At 41.3% G+C, this 12,802-nt stretch overlaps 1 protein-coding gene across 2 annotated transcripts in view; it reads right to left on the bottom strand.

The window, feature by feature from the left end:
- ZNF704 (zinc finger protein 704) overlaps positions 1-12,802 on the bottom strand; it is a 94,597-nt gene that overhangs the window by 10,739 nt on the left and 71,056 nt on the right. For both annotated transcript variants that reach the window (XM_072852296.1, XM_072852295.1), the window contains exons 4-6: positions 8,770-9,002; positions 5,189-5,289; positions 2,868-3,129 (exon numbers count right to left, since the gene is read on the bottom strand). In XM_072852296.1, coding sequence (XP_072708397.1) covers positions 2,868-3,129; positions 5,189-5,289; positions 8,770-9,002 — 596 coding nt within the window. The remainder of the gene's footprint in view (positions 1-2,867; positions 3,130-5,188; positions 5,290-8,769; positions 9,003-12,802) is intronic.

The following is a 12,802-nucleotide window of genomic DNA, read 5'->3' as shown; positions in this document are numbered from 1 at the left end:
CCTCTCCTAATTGCAGGCCAGCATCCTTGAACTTGGTTGACCAGAACTCTACTCAGGATCTCCGCTGAAGTTATCCGGTCTTGTACACCGGCATTTAAAGTTCCTGTATCTCCTAGATATTTCTTACCCAAGAAAGCTGACAACTTTTTATTTCCTTCACAGCTCTATTGTTGTTGGCTCACAGTCATTCTGCGCTTGATTAATGAACATAGGTTTCCTCGTCATGTAATTTGCTAACTACCCCAGTTTATAGCAGAAAAGTCTCATTAGCTCCTAAGGTAATGGTGCAGGACTTTGCATGTTCTGCCATTAAATTGCATCCAAAACCTATTATTCTTAAGATCCCCCAGTCATGTAAGCAATATACAAATTCCTGTACTGACGTCCCCTGAATTCGTTATCAGCAATGTTTATTATAGTATTTGTCTAGTACCAAAATGATTTAATGAAAATGAGATAAGGCTCAAATACAGCTTTTCATTCAACTCCACTAATAGCATTCAATAGCCCTTTCAGAATAACTCACTGCTGTTCTCCCTGACTCCCCAGCTCTTTCTCCTACACTAAATTTAATCGCTAGCCTAACATGTACTGCCTATATGTTTTAAGATCAAATGCTCTCCTCGAATCCAGAGGGGTTTGTTCTTCTGTACTGCTTCTTTGTTGTTTACAAAGCTACCTTGTCCAAGGAAAATGTTAGACTGATCTAGCTTAATCTTTCTTTGGGGTTCCTCCATTGCAGTTCACCTCATTTGCTGTATTTTCCACAAGTTCTTCAATTATTCTTCTAAATCTTTCCTCATCCATAGGAATGGGTCAGAGAAGAGAGTCAGGACTTGTCTGATCACTTCCCCTTTACACCTTTCTTACTACAGGTATTACATTTGCCGTTTTCCAGTCATATGGAAAATGGCAATTAACAGATCTGTTTAGGACTCCTGCGACCCAGCTTTGGGTTACCTATTTTTCTCCCTTTTTTAACAGGAATTCTGGAATTAACATTATTCAGCCTCCCTCATCTGAGTTCCTTGAGCTGTGAATTTTGCCCCTTCACTCCTAATGAAGTAATTTCCACTTTGATGCTCTCGTTCATATGAGAGGTTGTCTTCATCACTACATTCCTGTTCAATACTATGTTTCAGTTTTGATACAGACAATATTTTTATCAGAAGTAAAAAAAGTTTTGAAATTCTGTATATGGCTCACTCCAGCAAGCAAACTGCAGGAAATATGGTGGTATTAAAGATGCTGTCATCACCTTCTCTCCTATTGCCTTTTACACAACAGATTAGTCACAAGAACGCTTAAATGCTACGAGTGCGAGCTGGGCTCAATTCCTCCTCTTGCTGGTGAGAGCTGAATCTCCACCTTGCCTCCTGGAGAGTGCTCTTCTTGCTCGGCTAGAGAGACCCTAGCACAGGATGTCACTGACCTGCTCTGCAGAAGCTGCCTCCTTTGCAAGGAAAACCTACATGTGAGCTGGAGCAGGGACCCCGTCTCCTGCTTCCAACAGGAACGACTTGAACAGTGTGGGCTGTGTCGCTCCTAGCTGATGAAGTGAAGTATTGAAACCAGAGCAACTTGGAAAGGAGATGGGGCTCAGACACTTGTAGTCTCATGTTGTGGAATACATCAGTTCAAATCCAATTCAAGCGGCTGAAACATCTGAACTAGGATTTCCTTAGGCAAGTACTTTACTCAAAGGCTGCTTATGAAAAAGGATCAAGTGAATCTCCAAGTTGCAGGGAAGAGTGTCATGACTGCAAATCCCAAATGAAGCGAGACTCATCTCAGCAGCCTAGACTTGGTGCTTCACTCACAGGGCTTAAGCTAGACTGAGAAGAAAGTCTTTCTCCTAGCTGGCTTGATCAACCCCCAGGCTGGTATGCTACTCAGTGCAGCTCCCACCTGAGATGCCGAGCTTCTGCCCATGACTTCCACTGTGCACGAGAGTCTAGAACAAGCCTGTGAATTCTGTGTGGTTCCCTCTGCCCTTTTAGTGGGTCTGCTCCAGACACACAACAAAAAGGTTTCATCTGCACAATGCCGTATACGAAAATTATTGCATCTGATAAATTTAACAGAGTTCAATTCTCCGGTGCATATGCAGGTCATGGACCACACTACTTCAAAGCCTCTATTCTTCTTTTCTCATATGGTATCCAGACCAAAACATGTCAAATTTTAGTGTGCTTTTACAATTAATGCTTTCTGTCTGAACTTAGTTGGAAGGTTTTGGAACAGCAGTTTTTGGATCTGATTGGATTTTTGCCATTTGCAAAGCATTACCTCTAAGAGTAGGAGGATACCATATATGACTTCATTCTTCCTGCTCTACTTCACATATGCAAACTGACATCTCACCCTGTACAAATAAACGAAATTAATTGTTCCTGGCATCTCTTGGGTACTTGCCTACGGACACATCCAGTACAAGCAGAGCTGAAATGAAGACTCTGGGAGGGATTTGGCTGACTGCATGAGAATTTTTACAATGCAGTAGACCGCATTTAAGCACGTCACCTTGGGCACTCCTTATGGTCAGTGGAGAAATAACTGATGTATGTGGGATACACAAAGCAGTGGGATACACAAAGCAGCTCTTCTCAACCTGAAGTATGCACCTATGTGTGGTTGGATAAATAGCATCCCCAAGCCCACTGGCTACAGTGTGAGCACAAAAAAACAACTAGCTCAGAAGCAGACATCTAAATTTACATGAGACGAAACCCTTGGGCTGCCCTGAAAACTTTCCAACCCATTAAAACTAGACTTGGCTTTTTAAAACCCAAACATTGTGATCTGACATTTGTTTACACATTAATGACATTAGTGTAATCAATGGAGGTCACTCTCACTAGTGTTACCTGGTAAGCATGGTCCGTGTGTACGAGGTAGAGGTTGGTAGGAGCTGAGCGGCTCAGAGGTGTCATCAATTTAGTCTCGGTTTTGGCACAGGAAGTTTCAGGACGGATTGCGTCTTGGGTGGGAAAGGAAGGAGGAGATGCTAAAGATGGAGAGACTGGGGAAAGACTGCTTAAGCCATCAGCTACTGAGTCGGTGTTGAGCCTGATTTCTGTATAGTAAAAATCCTCCTCTCCATCACTGTAGTCAGACTCTCCTACACGTCTGTATCAAGACAAAGAACGAAGGACTGATTTAATGAAAGCAAGAACCCCAAGGTAAATTTTAAGTTCTAGATGCATGAGCAAATATATTCATACTGTCAATAAATTAATATTGCCAGTTTCAACCCTACCTACTTTATCAGCATTCTGGCTGGAGGGAAGGGGAGAGAAAAAGAAAATCATCTTGTCTGAAGGGAAAAGGAGCAGGAGTTAGATTTTTTTTTCTCTGTGTGTTATTCTTGCCTAATTCTTTGACCTTGGAGTAGATGTTTAACTTCTATGCTTCAGCTTAAATATCAGCTTCTCATTCCTAACTACTGAAGTTAATGAGAATCTCAATGCACTTTGACTTCAGAAATGACAGAGCAGCCACAGAAGGACAGGTAAAGATAACAAACAAGGGCAAGATACACTTCACTAATGTAACAGCAAACAATACGTAATCTTATCATAGGTTACTTAATTAAAACCAAATATAGTTATGGCCATGGTTCACCGTAACTTTCCTTGGCCTAACAGAATAAGCTGCTAGAAAACAGTCTCACCATGCAACTCACTCAGACACAGATAGAGAAAGGACATGTAAGGGCTGGCTTGCTAGTGCTGGACTTTCTGGTCCTACTGTCTAGATGCAGACTTACTGAAGGAGGAGATGTAAAAGGCTTACGTGCCCCTGCATCCCCTGGCACTATCTGCTGCGTGTTTGAGCGCAAGTGCTAGGAGTGAAGCAGCCCAGTCAAAGCAGTAGTTCCCCATAGGCTACATGTTATCTTGAAGTCCCAAAACCACTATTTTAGCACATTCAATAAACCACATGCTATCCAGATGTAACTCACAGCTCATACATGTGTATTTTCTCCTGAATCTTCCATATGGGAAATCTGAGATCCCTAAGAGTCCTCCTGCCTGCATGTCCATATCAGGGCTGAACGCTGGGCCTCTCCTTTTCCAGGCATGCACCCCAAAACCAGCCCCTAGCCACTTCCTCAGCCTCCTTGCTCATATACCTCTACCTGTGGTCCTCGCGCCACCTTACTCAATAGAGCTCACTGAGAGAGCATGGGTTCAGCAGGTTTGAAAGGCTCTACCAGAAGTACCATCCAGCAGACCACAGCCAGTCACTCACCAAAACTCCTCTCTCCGGCAAAGTTACAAACTCCAAATTCCAGGGAAGTTCTGCAGTTTACTTCTCCCTCGCCTATGCCATGAAAAGGATGTCCCCGTAATATACAGAACAAAGCAACATTCGTAACTGCATTTTGAGAGAGATTTGCTCTGTTTCTGGTAGAGCCGAAGACCAACAGCAATTACTATGACCTTTGCAAGACTCTCCTGAGCTCCACACCAGACTACTGCCTCATGATCACTTTAATTTTTAAGCACTGGGTAACACAGACTTACACAACAGAGATGTATTTCCACATACCTAACAGGCAAAGACCATGAGCCCTCACTGTAACTATATATGAGACAGCTAGGTCACCCAGCAAATTGCACAGGAGAGTTCAGCTGCAAACCAAAGCTCTGAAACAAGCTTGTGTCATATGAGATTCATTCACTTTTGCTTCTAGTCCAAGTAACATCCAAATGGAACCGCAGCTCAGTTTCTTTTTCTTAGGTTTCTTAGGTTTGGCCGTTTTTTTTGAGTTAATTTGACTCAGAACTAGCACAAGCACCTGATCTGATGTGAAACAAAGCTGGAAAGTATTCATGCAAGAACCTAAAACCTGCTGTCTTTCGCACAGCGCCAGCCTGGATGTGATATGTGGATAGCACGTATGAAGTAAATGCCACTGAGTTGCGCTGCCATTAGGGAAGTGTGGTGTGACCTAGAGCTGTATTTGACCTTCTAGTAAAGTTTACAAAAGTTCAGGAAAGAAAGTGCCTCGCTCTTGGGATAAGTTCCCGTTCACCTTGATGCACTACTCCACAATTTCCTCAGAAACCTAGGGATCTGAGACAGAAAAGCCCAGGACAAGCCAGTTCACCTCCCCAGCCCAGTGTGACTGCTCCCCTTCTATACCAAATCCTTTAGACTTCTGAAGAGACTGCTCTCTTACCCAAGGTGAATGGTCCGTATGTGTTTCTGAATCCCTGCAGCTGTGCTCAGTACCTTCCCACAGTTCTTCCACAGGCATTTGAACATCACCTTCATGGAGTTCTGGAAATCATGAGTAAAGCAACATTAGTTGCACAGAAGAGAGAAAGAAAACCAAACCACCCAAACCAGATATATAGTTACAAAACACTGTGGAGGTTCAGAGCCTCTAACTCCAAATTTGTAATGATGTTAATAGTTTCTGTCAACAGTGTCATCCTACTGAACTCCACAGAACCCCAGTGAAAAGCCACAGGAGCAGCTTGTGCCAAAACTTTACCTCTCTCCGCTCTTTGACATGGCTTTTCCATCTGCAAGTTCCAGTTTCTGTCTCCTCACTAAAGGAGGCAGACGATATAAAAACTTCCTACACTTCTCTGGAGCCTTTCAAAGAACAACTGACGAGGACTTCTCACTCAATGCAAGGCATCTTCTTAAATTAAGATCTTCCTAAAGCAAGCTCTTATGAATATTTCTGCTCGTGAATTTTGCCACACAGAAGAAATACTGTGCCAGAAAACCGTAGCTTCTGCAATGACAATACTCACCCATGAGCTGGCAAAACCTGCTTTTATTTCATTCAGAAGCTGCTGTGACCCTTACTTGGACAAGAGGATGAGAAGCCAACTGGCTGTGTTCAGCATTTTTAAAAGAATACGTGTATAATCTCATTTTACTATTCTTGTTATATTCTTTAATATAACTTCATTGGCCTAAAATGAGTTATCATTGATTTAGAGCACAGCCAACAAGGCTATAACCAGCCCAATCTTCAGTATTTTGAAGACTCTGAAGAAAACTAGTCTTAATTTAAAGCACAGTATGTGGTAACAAATGACACAGATGTTGCAGAATTGTATAGATTTTTTTAAAAGCTAATTATACCCCAAATGAAACCTACTTTATAAATTTTAAATAAAAAAAAATTCTAAATAATTTGTACTTCTCAGAAATAATTTTCTCTATTATTACAGAATACATTATTAAAGAAAACATGAGGAAGAACTTCAAAATACTGTATTATTATCCTATAATTTTAGTTACATGTAAGATTAAATGAATATATTCATATAAAGCTTGATTAAAAAAAAGGGAACAAGCACATCCTTAGAGTTAAGCACATGCTTCGCTGTGTCTTGAACAAAAGCTGACTTGGTGCTTTTATCAGTTTGGACCCTTTGGGACTGCATGCCAGTAGATGGTAAGTTTCAGCCTTTGCTAGAAAGACGATGATTAGAATATAAATTTTAAAAATGTCAGCTGGTGGGCTTTTTAAAATACAAGTTGATTGTAGTAGCATGTTCTCATAGCTACTTGGCAGTCTAACATCCCTGTTTGAAAGTATGGATGCTAAGGGCTTTCAGATTTGAGGTACCTGATCATACTGTTTGTATGAAAACCTTCTACTTTGGAATAAATTGCACATAAATTCCGTCTACAAGTTTTTGATCTGATAATACAACTACCATTCAAATAGATACAGAATTAAAATTAAATGTAATCTATCTAGAAATTCTGATAGATACATTTCTTATTTTTATAATATAATACTAAATACTATCATCAGCTCAAAAACCCACAACCAACCACCAACCATGGCAACAAGATGAAGACCACGCTTACTATTTACATCTTAGGAATTCTGATATGACATCATGAACACCATATGCATCTTTATGAACACAGAATGGTTTAACATCAATCTCCAGTTTCATGGTAAAACCAATCTCCTAGCTCCACTGTGTTTTTAGCTTTATTGTCAATGCTAGGACTCTGCAAAAACCCATGCATTTTAACATAACCAAATGAAATCTCACTCAGTAGAACTACAGAACATAAACCATGCTTCCATTTCTGACTAGTCAAAAAATTGCCTAATCAGGCTTCATGTTTTATTTAAGAAAATAATGGAATATAAATGGTTTGGTGAAGAATAACTACATTAGTGGAAACTTTTAAGCAAGCAACTTTCCTAATGGGAAGTGGTTGCTAACATGACATTTTCCAAACATGAGATGGAAGAAACTTCACTGAGTAAAAGTAAGGTTACCGATCACTCTATGTCCAGGTTTATTCCTTCTGATTTTTGCAGCCCCAAAGAAGATCTAACCTGAACATTTTTATTTCAGCTTCTAAAGGTGCAAAGCTGTACTCAGATAAAGTACCATGCTGGGACCAGAATGAAAAAAAACTGCAGGAAACGCAGTTCATTTATAAAACAAAGTTTGGCAGGTAATGGTATTATTTATCTACATTAAGCATTTGCCATACAGAGCAAAATCCCTGCGAACCAGAACAGATAGTGTAATAGATCTGTGGTGGGTACATAAATAGAAATATTTGAGACAACTTAGATAACAATAAAGATGGCAGCTGCAAACCCATCTGTCTCATCACAGCTGAGCAATAAGAGTGATGCTAATAAGCTGAACTTTAACTGAGAAGTTAAAGGCAAACCAGCACACTTCTGCATTCCTACTCCTCCTGTCCCACACCCTCCAAAATAATCTCTGTCTTTAGTTTAACAGTCAGCTCTAACTTCTAATTTATTATAACAAAGGTGTCCTCCAAAATATTTTTTTTTTCCTTTTTAGCAAGAAGCACAAACATTTTATACCCGTCTCCCACAAACAAGGGCAGAACAGTGTGGGTCAGCAAATAAGCAACTTCTGGAGCAAAAGGATAAATCTGAACAGATTTAAACAATCATTAAAACTTCTTCCTGCTGGTGATGAAGCAATTAACTGTCTCACACTGAGCCAGAAACAAAGTCACTAAGGAGAATAAATTCTGTTTTTTCTCTTTCTTACAAAAAGCCCTTTTTCCTCTTGCTATGTAAAATCTGTCCTGTTGCGTTGGGAGGGAAGGAAGCTTGGACTAGTGCCATCTCTTTGTTTTCTTCTTCTTCGAGAGGAGCTTGCTTGCTAGCATAATGGTGCTTTTTGGGGGTTAGTTTTGGACTTTTTTTTTTTTTACACTGTGTTTTATTTAGTCTGCTTTTGCACTCCTACCGAGGATAAATTTGGCGACTGCTAATACTGTATCAAAAGCCATCAGGTTTGATCTCTCTCTCTTCTTTTCACTCCATATGTTTGTGCAGAGAAAGCTTCACAGTATTAAGGTATCTGACATGCTGTCAGACAAACAGCACTTTTTCAGGGAACAAGAAGTATTAAGGCCATATCCAGTTTTTGTGATGACACGTAAAGGCTGCCTGTTGCATCCTGCATACAAAGAATGTGCCAAAGTAGGATAGAAATCCCTTGAATGGCCAGAGGCAACACCTTCCGGAAATCACTCTAGTGTTTTCTGAGCAGGAGGCTCTGTAGAACCTCACCATCTGCCAGCAAATATGTGGTGCTGGTGGCAGCATGCGACAAGGTTGAGCGAGACATAGTGACTAGGCTAAGTACCTACGTTAACTGGATGCCAAGGAGGGATATACATACAGAGCTGTTTGGGTGGCCTGTTCCTTTCTCACAGCAAAGTAAGTCTACCAACATCCTATTTCCCCATGGGTATGGAATTTAACATGAGGCTAACCTTTCTCTTCCTAGGAATGGGTTCATCAAAAAGAAGGTTGCTTGTTTCAGCTTCATCAATACCATCATCTGGCTGGGAAGGTGTCCGAAAAGCTTTGAAGCTGTCAGCTGACAGAGGTGGAGATGGGGTGGATGGGTTGGACTGGTCACTGGGAGCATTCCAGCTCCAGTATCCACTGCTGCTGGTACTAGAAGGCACAAATCCTCCTTCTTTCCAAGATCCATTTAGGGATTCTGTCAAGAACAACAACAGCCATCATTACAACAGTATCATGTGTTAGGGCTAAGCAGCTCTTTTATCTAAGGCTTAGATGCCATGTTGGTAACTCACTATACGTGCAATAAAGGAAAGTGAAAGCGTTGGATGTAGAGAGGACAACCACATCTACCCTACTGCACACAAATTACATATTCCACACTTGATTTTTCATTTTTTTTTAAAAACCGAGTATTTTTCTAAAAAGAAATGCTGGGTTTGGAAAAATAACCTGTTCTGGAGCATAAACCGCAATAAGCAGTCAGATACGGCACGTATGATTAAGGGAAAATGTTCAAATACATCCTCAACTTCAACGGGAACACACGACTGTGGTGGGGCATCAGAGCAAGCTCCAAGCCACCACACAGCCACGAGGAAATCCCCTGGGAAGGGGACATACACTCTGAGCCCCAGAACACTAACTAGATCTGCAAAAACATGATTGTTATCCAGTACTAAAACACCAAAGAAAACCATAATTACACTCAACTGCCTTCTCATAATCTCCCAGTGTACACACCTCTGCCTAATTTGAATCTCTAATTGAGGTGGTACGTATCCTTGGAAGGATATCCCTTTTTCTTCATACGCGTGTATCTTTAGGCATCTGGTTTCAGAAATGCCACACAGACACTGGATCACCTCCACACCTACTCGCTGGAGGAACCCCCTCCTCACTGCAGCAGCTCCCATGACATTAGGTGGTAAGCAGACGCTCAGACTAACAGGTTACTCTACAACATGGTGGGTGGGAGTAACAGAACTGCTTTCGCAGTCTGAGGCATGGCTTGAGCCATGCTTCTCGTGCTGAGGTCCTCAGGCGTTAGACATTGGCATGCCACTCTTCCCAATCCCTAAAGGGCTTCTGGCAGGAGAGGAGTACGTGGGCCATCAGCTCAGCAAAGGTACGGCCCGAGAGTGTCCAGTGGTGCAACCACGGGCAGCTCTGCCTGAAGCTTCAGGTCCTCACAGGGCTCTGGCACATGTGCAGGGATGGTTTAGGTGCAGTTTTCCCCTTAACTCAGGCATTGGAAGCGTTTCCCAATGACACTGTAGTTGCCTGAGCATTGTGCAATACCTGACTTTGGAGTTGGCAAGCAAATAACATCTTATCTGTTCGTGAAATGTTATTTAAGTGTGAGACAGGAGTCTTTTCAAGCCAGCACCTGCCTTTAAGAGTTCTGCAAAAGTCACTCCTTCATTCCTTCTCAATTTCTTACAGATAAATTTAACTAATGACATCAGCAAGAAAATAATGTCTACCACCTGCTACCAAAAGCTTAACCCAAAACCAATGAATTATTTTTTTTTCCTCCTAATTCATTTGGTTTTGGATGAAACCCTTAATCATTAACATCAGCTGCTCACAAAACAGAATGCAGTGCTCCTGTAAGCACATGCATAAAAATACCCCCTTACGGAGGCAGCAGCCAAGTCCCCGCACTTACTGATCAGGGCCACAGAGCATAAATGGGATCAACCCTCCCTCTGCCCCGCTGCCAATTCCGCTTTGGAAAAGGACATATACATTTCCGGTAGCTAATAAGTTAACATATGAAAATGTCATGTTTTGGTTCATGGTTACAGCCTTCATTTGACTGTAATAGAGGTGGTTTTTGTTTCTTTTAAGTATTTGTACTTGAGTCTCGTGCCAAAGCCAAGAATTACATCTGGTATCAACTTGTGACCTTAGCATAGCTTAAAATTTCCATTTCTTCAGAAGAACAAAGGAAACAGCACTCTTTCAGCTACTACTTTCTGACATATTTATGGTGGTACTTTGTATTGTCAGGGTTTACAGCTTCTCCTCACCTTGCTGAGAGAGAGATGTAAATCAAGAACATTTTTAAAGTAGTATGGAAAAGACTGAATGAGGCTGACAACAGGGAAAAAACAAACACTGGTTCTCATTAATACTAACAAATCTGTCAATGTAAAGAAGTTTAAAATACAAATAAATGCAACTTACTCTTATTTTGGGGCTCTTTTCATATTTCTGGAGTTGCATGAAAGAGAACCAGACCAAATATTACTCGGTTGCAGGGAAACAAGGGCCAAACTCTGATCCAGTTTACATGGCTGATCATTCCCAGTAATTCCAGCACAGATCAGACCTTAATATTAATGCTATTTTTTTTTTTTTTTACGTCTAGGCAAAATTCCATTTGTTTAAACAAATGTTCCTTTAATTACACTGCTACTTACTGCCCCTTTTTGGAAAAGAATGTAGAAAGAATTCATCATTAGTACATCTGTAGCTCATATTACTAAGATCAGAACCTAGCCTTGCAACACCAATTAAGCTTTAAATTATCAAATCTTTACACTTTTATTGAAGTCTTTAGTAAGTCTTCAGTCAGGCAAAACTAAGATATTCAGGGAGAAGGTGCCCAACAACAGCTTCAAAATCTTGTCTGTGACTACTGAAAACACGTGAATTACTTTTTCAGGCTTGTCTTCCCAGATTTCGGGAAACAAGCAGACAAGCTGTGTGAAGAAATATCAAAGAGCGCTCAGGCTGCATGAAGAAATATCAAAGGCCGTTAACAGCTACCATTTACCTATTAGCAATTCAGAAGGGCTTGTTTGGAAGATCTTTCCAATCGACAGCTGCTAGCTAGTGTGCACTGCCGGTCCTGACAACTGTCATCTGCTCAAACTATTCAAGGTGGCAGATACTGCCTTGCCCCACATAAGAGCAGCTCCCTGTGCCCAGGGATGCAACGTGGGACATGCACATGCCTTGGCCACTCCAAATCCCTGCCTGGCACATCAGCACAGATCCACCTTCGTCTATGGTTTCGGCCGTGAGCTGGAGCAGCTGGAGGGCAGGTATGTTTTTTCCCTTCCATTGGCCTTCTCCGGGGGCTGGCAACCTCCAGCCCTGAGGTGGGACAGTCACTGGGGATGTCACCACCGGAGGTTTCCCAAGGCTCCTCAGGGCAGTGATACTCCATAAATACTTCTGGTTTTAACATCTGGTAAGTGTGTGGAAAGCACACAGGCAGGAGCCATGGGTGTTCATGGCTAGACTTCCAGCTAAATGGATAAAATTTAAGTTTTCTGGAAAGAAACGAAAACAACCACACTATTTGTTCAAAAATCTTGAAAGCTGGGACATTCCTCATGGTACAGATACCTTTTAAGTACATCATTCAGTGGATTGCCCCCGATTCCATGAAGAACTGCAAACACTATTCCCCTATTAATTTGCAGTCAGTTAGTATTCCTCAAAGTACTCCAATCATTTACAGTAGAAGGGCATTTAGTATCGATTTAACAGTTATGAGTAAGAAAAGCCAGTCATACCAACAATGCTGAGACATCCTAACAAGGGTGTCCTAATTTAAATTATTCCTTAAAATATAACACTTTTATAAATTTCTTGTAACTCCAGTCAAGCTTGCATAGATTAATTATATTTCATTAGCAATCTCATTATTACCACTAACTTTTTAGATTTATTTTTATTTGTGTGTCTTCTGCCATACCATAAATGGAGCAGTCTTTTAAGGGATTATGGATCTGATGGCAGACCATCAGAGAGTTACAAAGGGCACAGGAACTGAGGGTCTAATCCTGCATTGGCAGAAATAGGCCTCTTGCTATGCAGACCACTAGCGCACAGCCTCTCAGCTGAGGGCTGTGATCTGAAAGTGCTTTGCCTCATCGTAGCGTTGAGTAAAATCTGATCTGATTTCCATGGGGTGGGGACAAGAACAACTGCTGTCATGTTTACTGCATATGTACAAATGCAAATAAGCTGTTTGGAAAA

Source organism: Ciconia boyciana, chromosome 2 (assembly GCF_034638445.1).
Source record: "Ciconia boyciana chromosome 2, ASM3463844v1, whole genome shotgun sequence".
Lineage (NCBI taxonomy): Eukaryota > Metazoa > Chordata > Aves > Ciconiiformes > Ciconiidae > Ciconia > Ciconia boyciana.
This window is presented reverse-complemented; position numbering and strand designations above follow the sequence as displayed.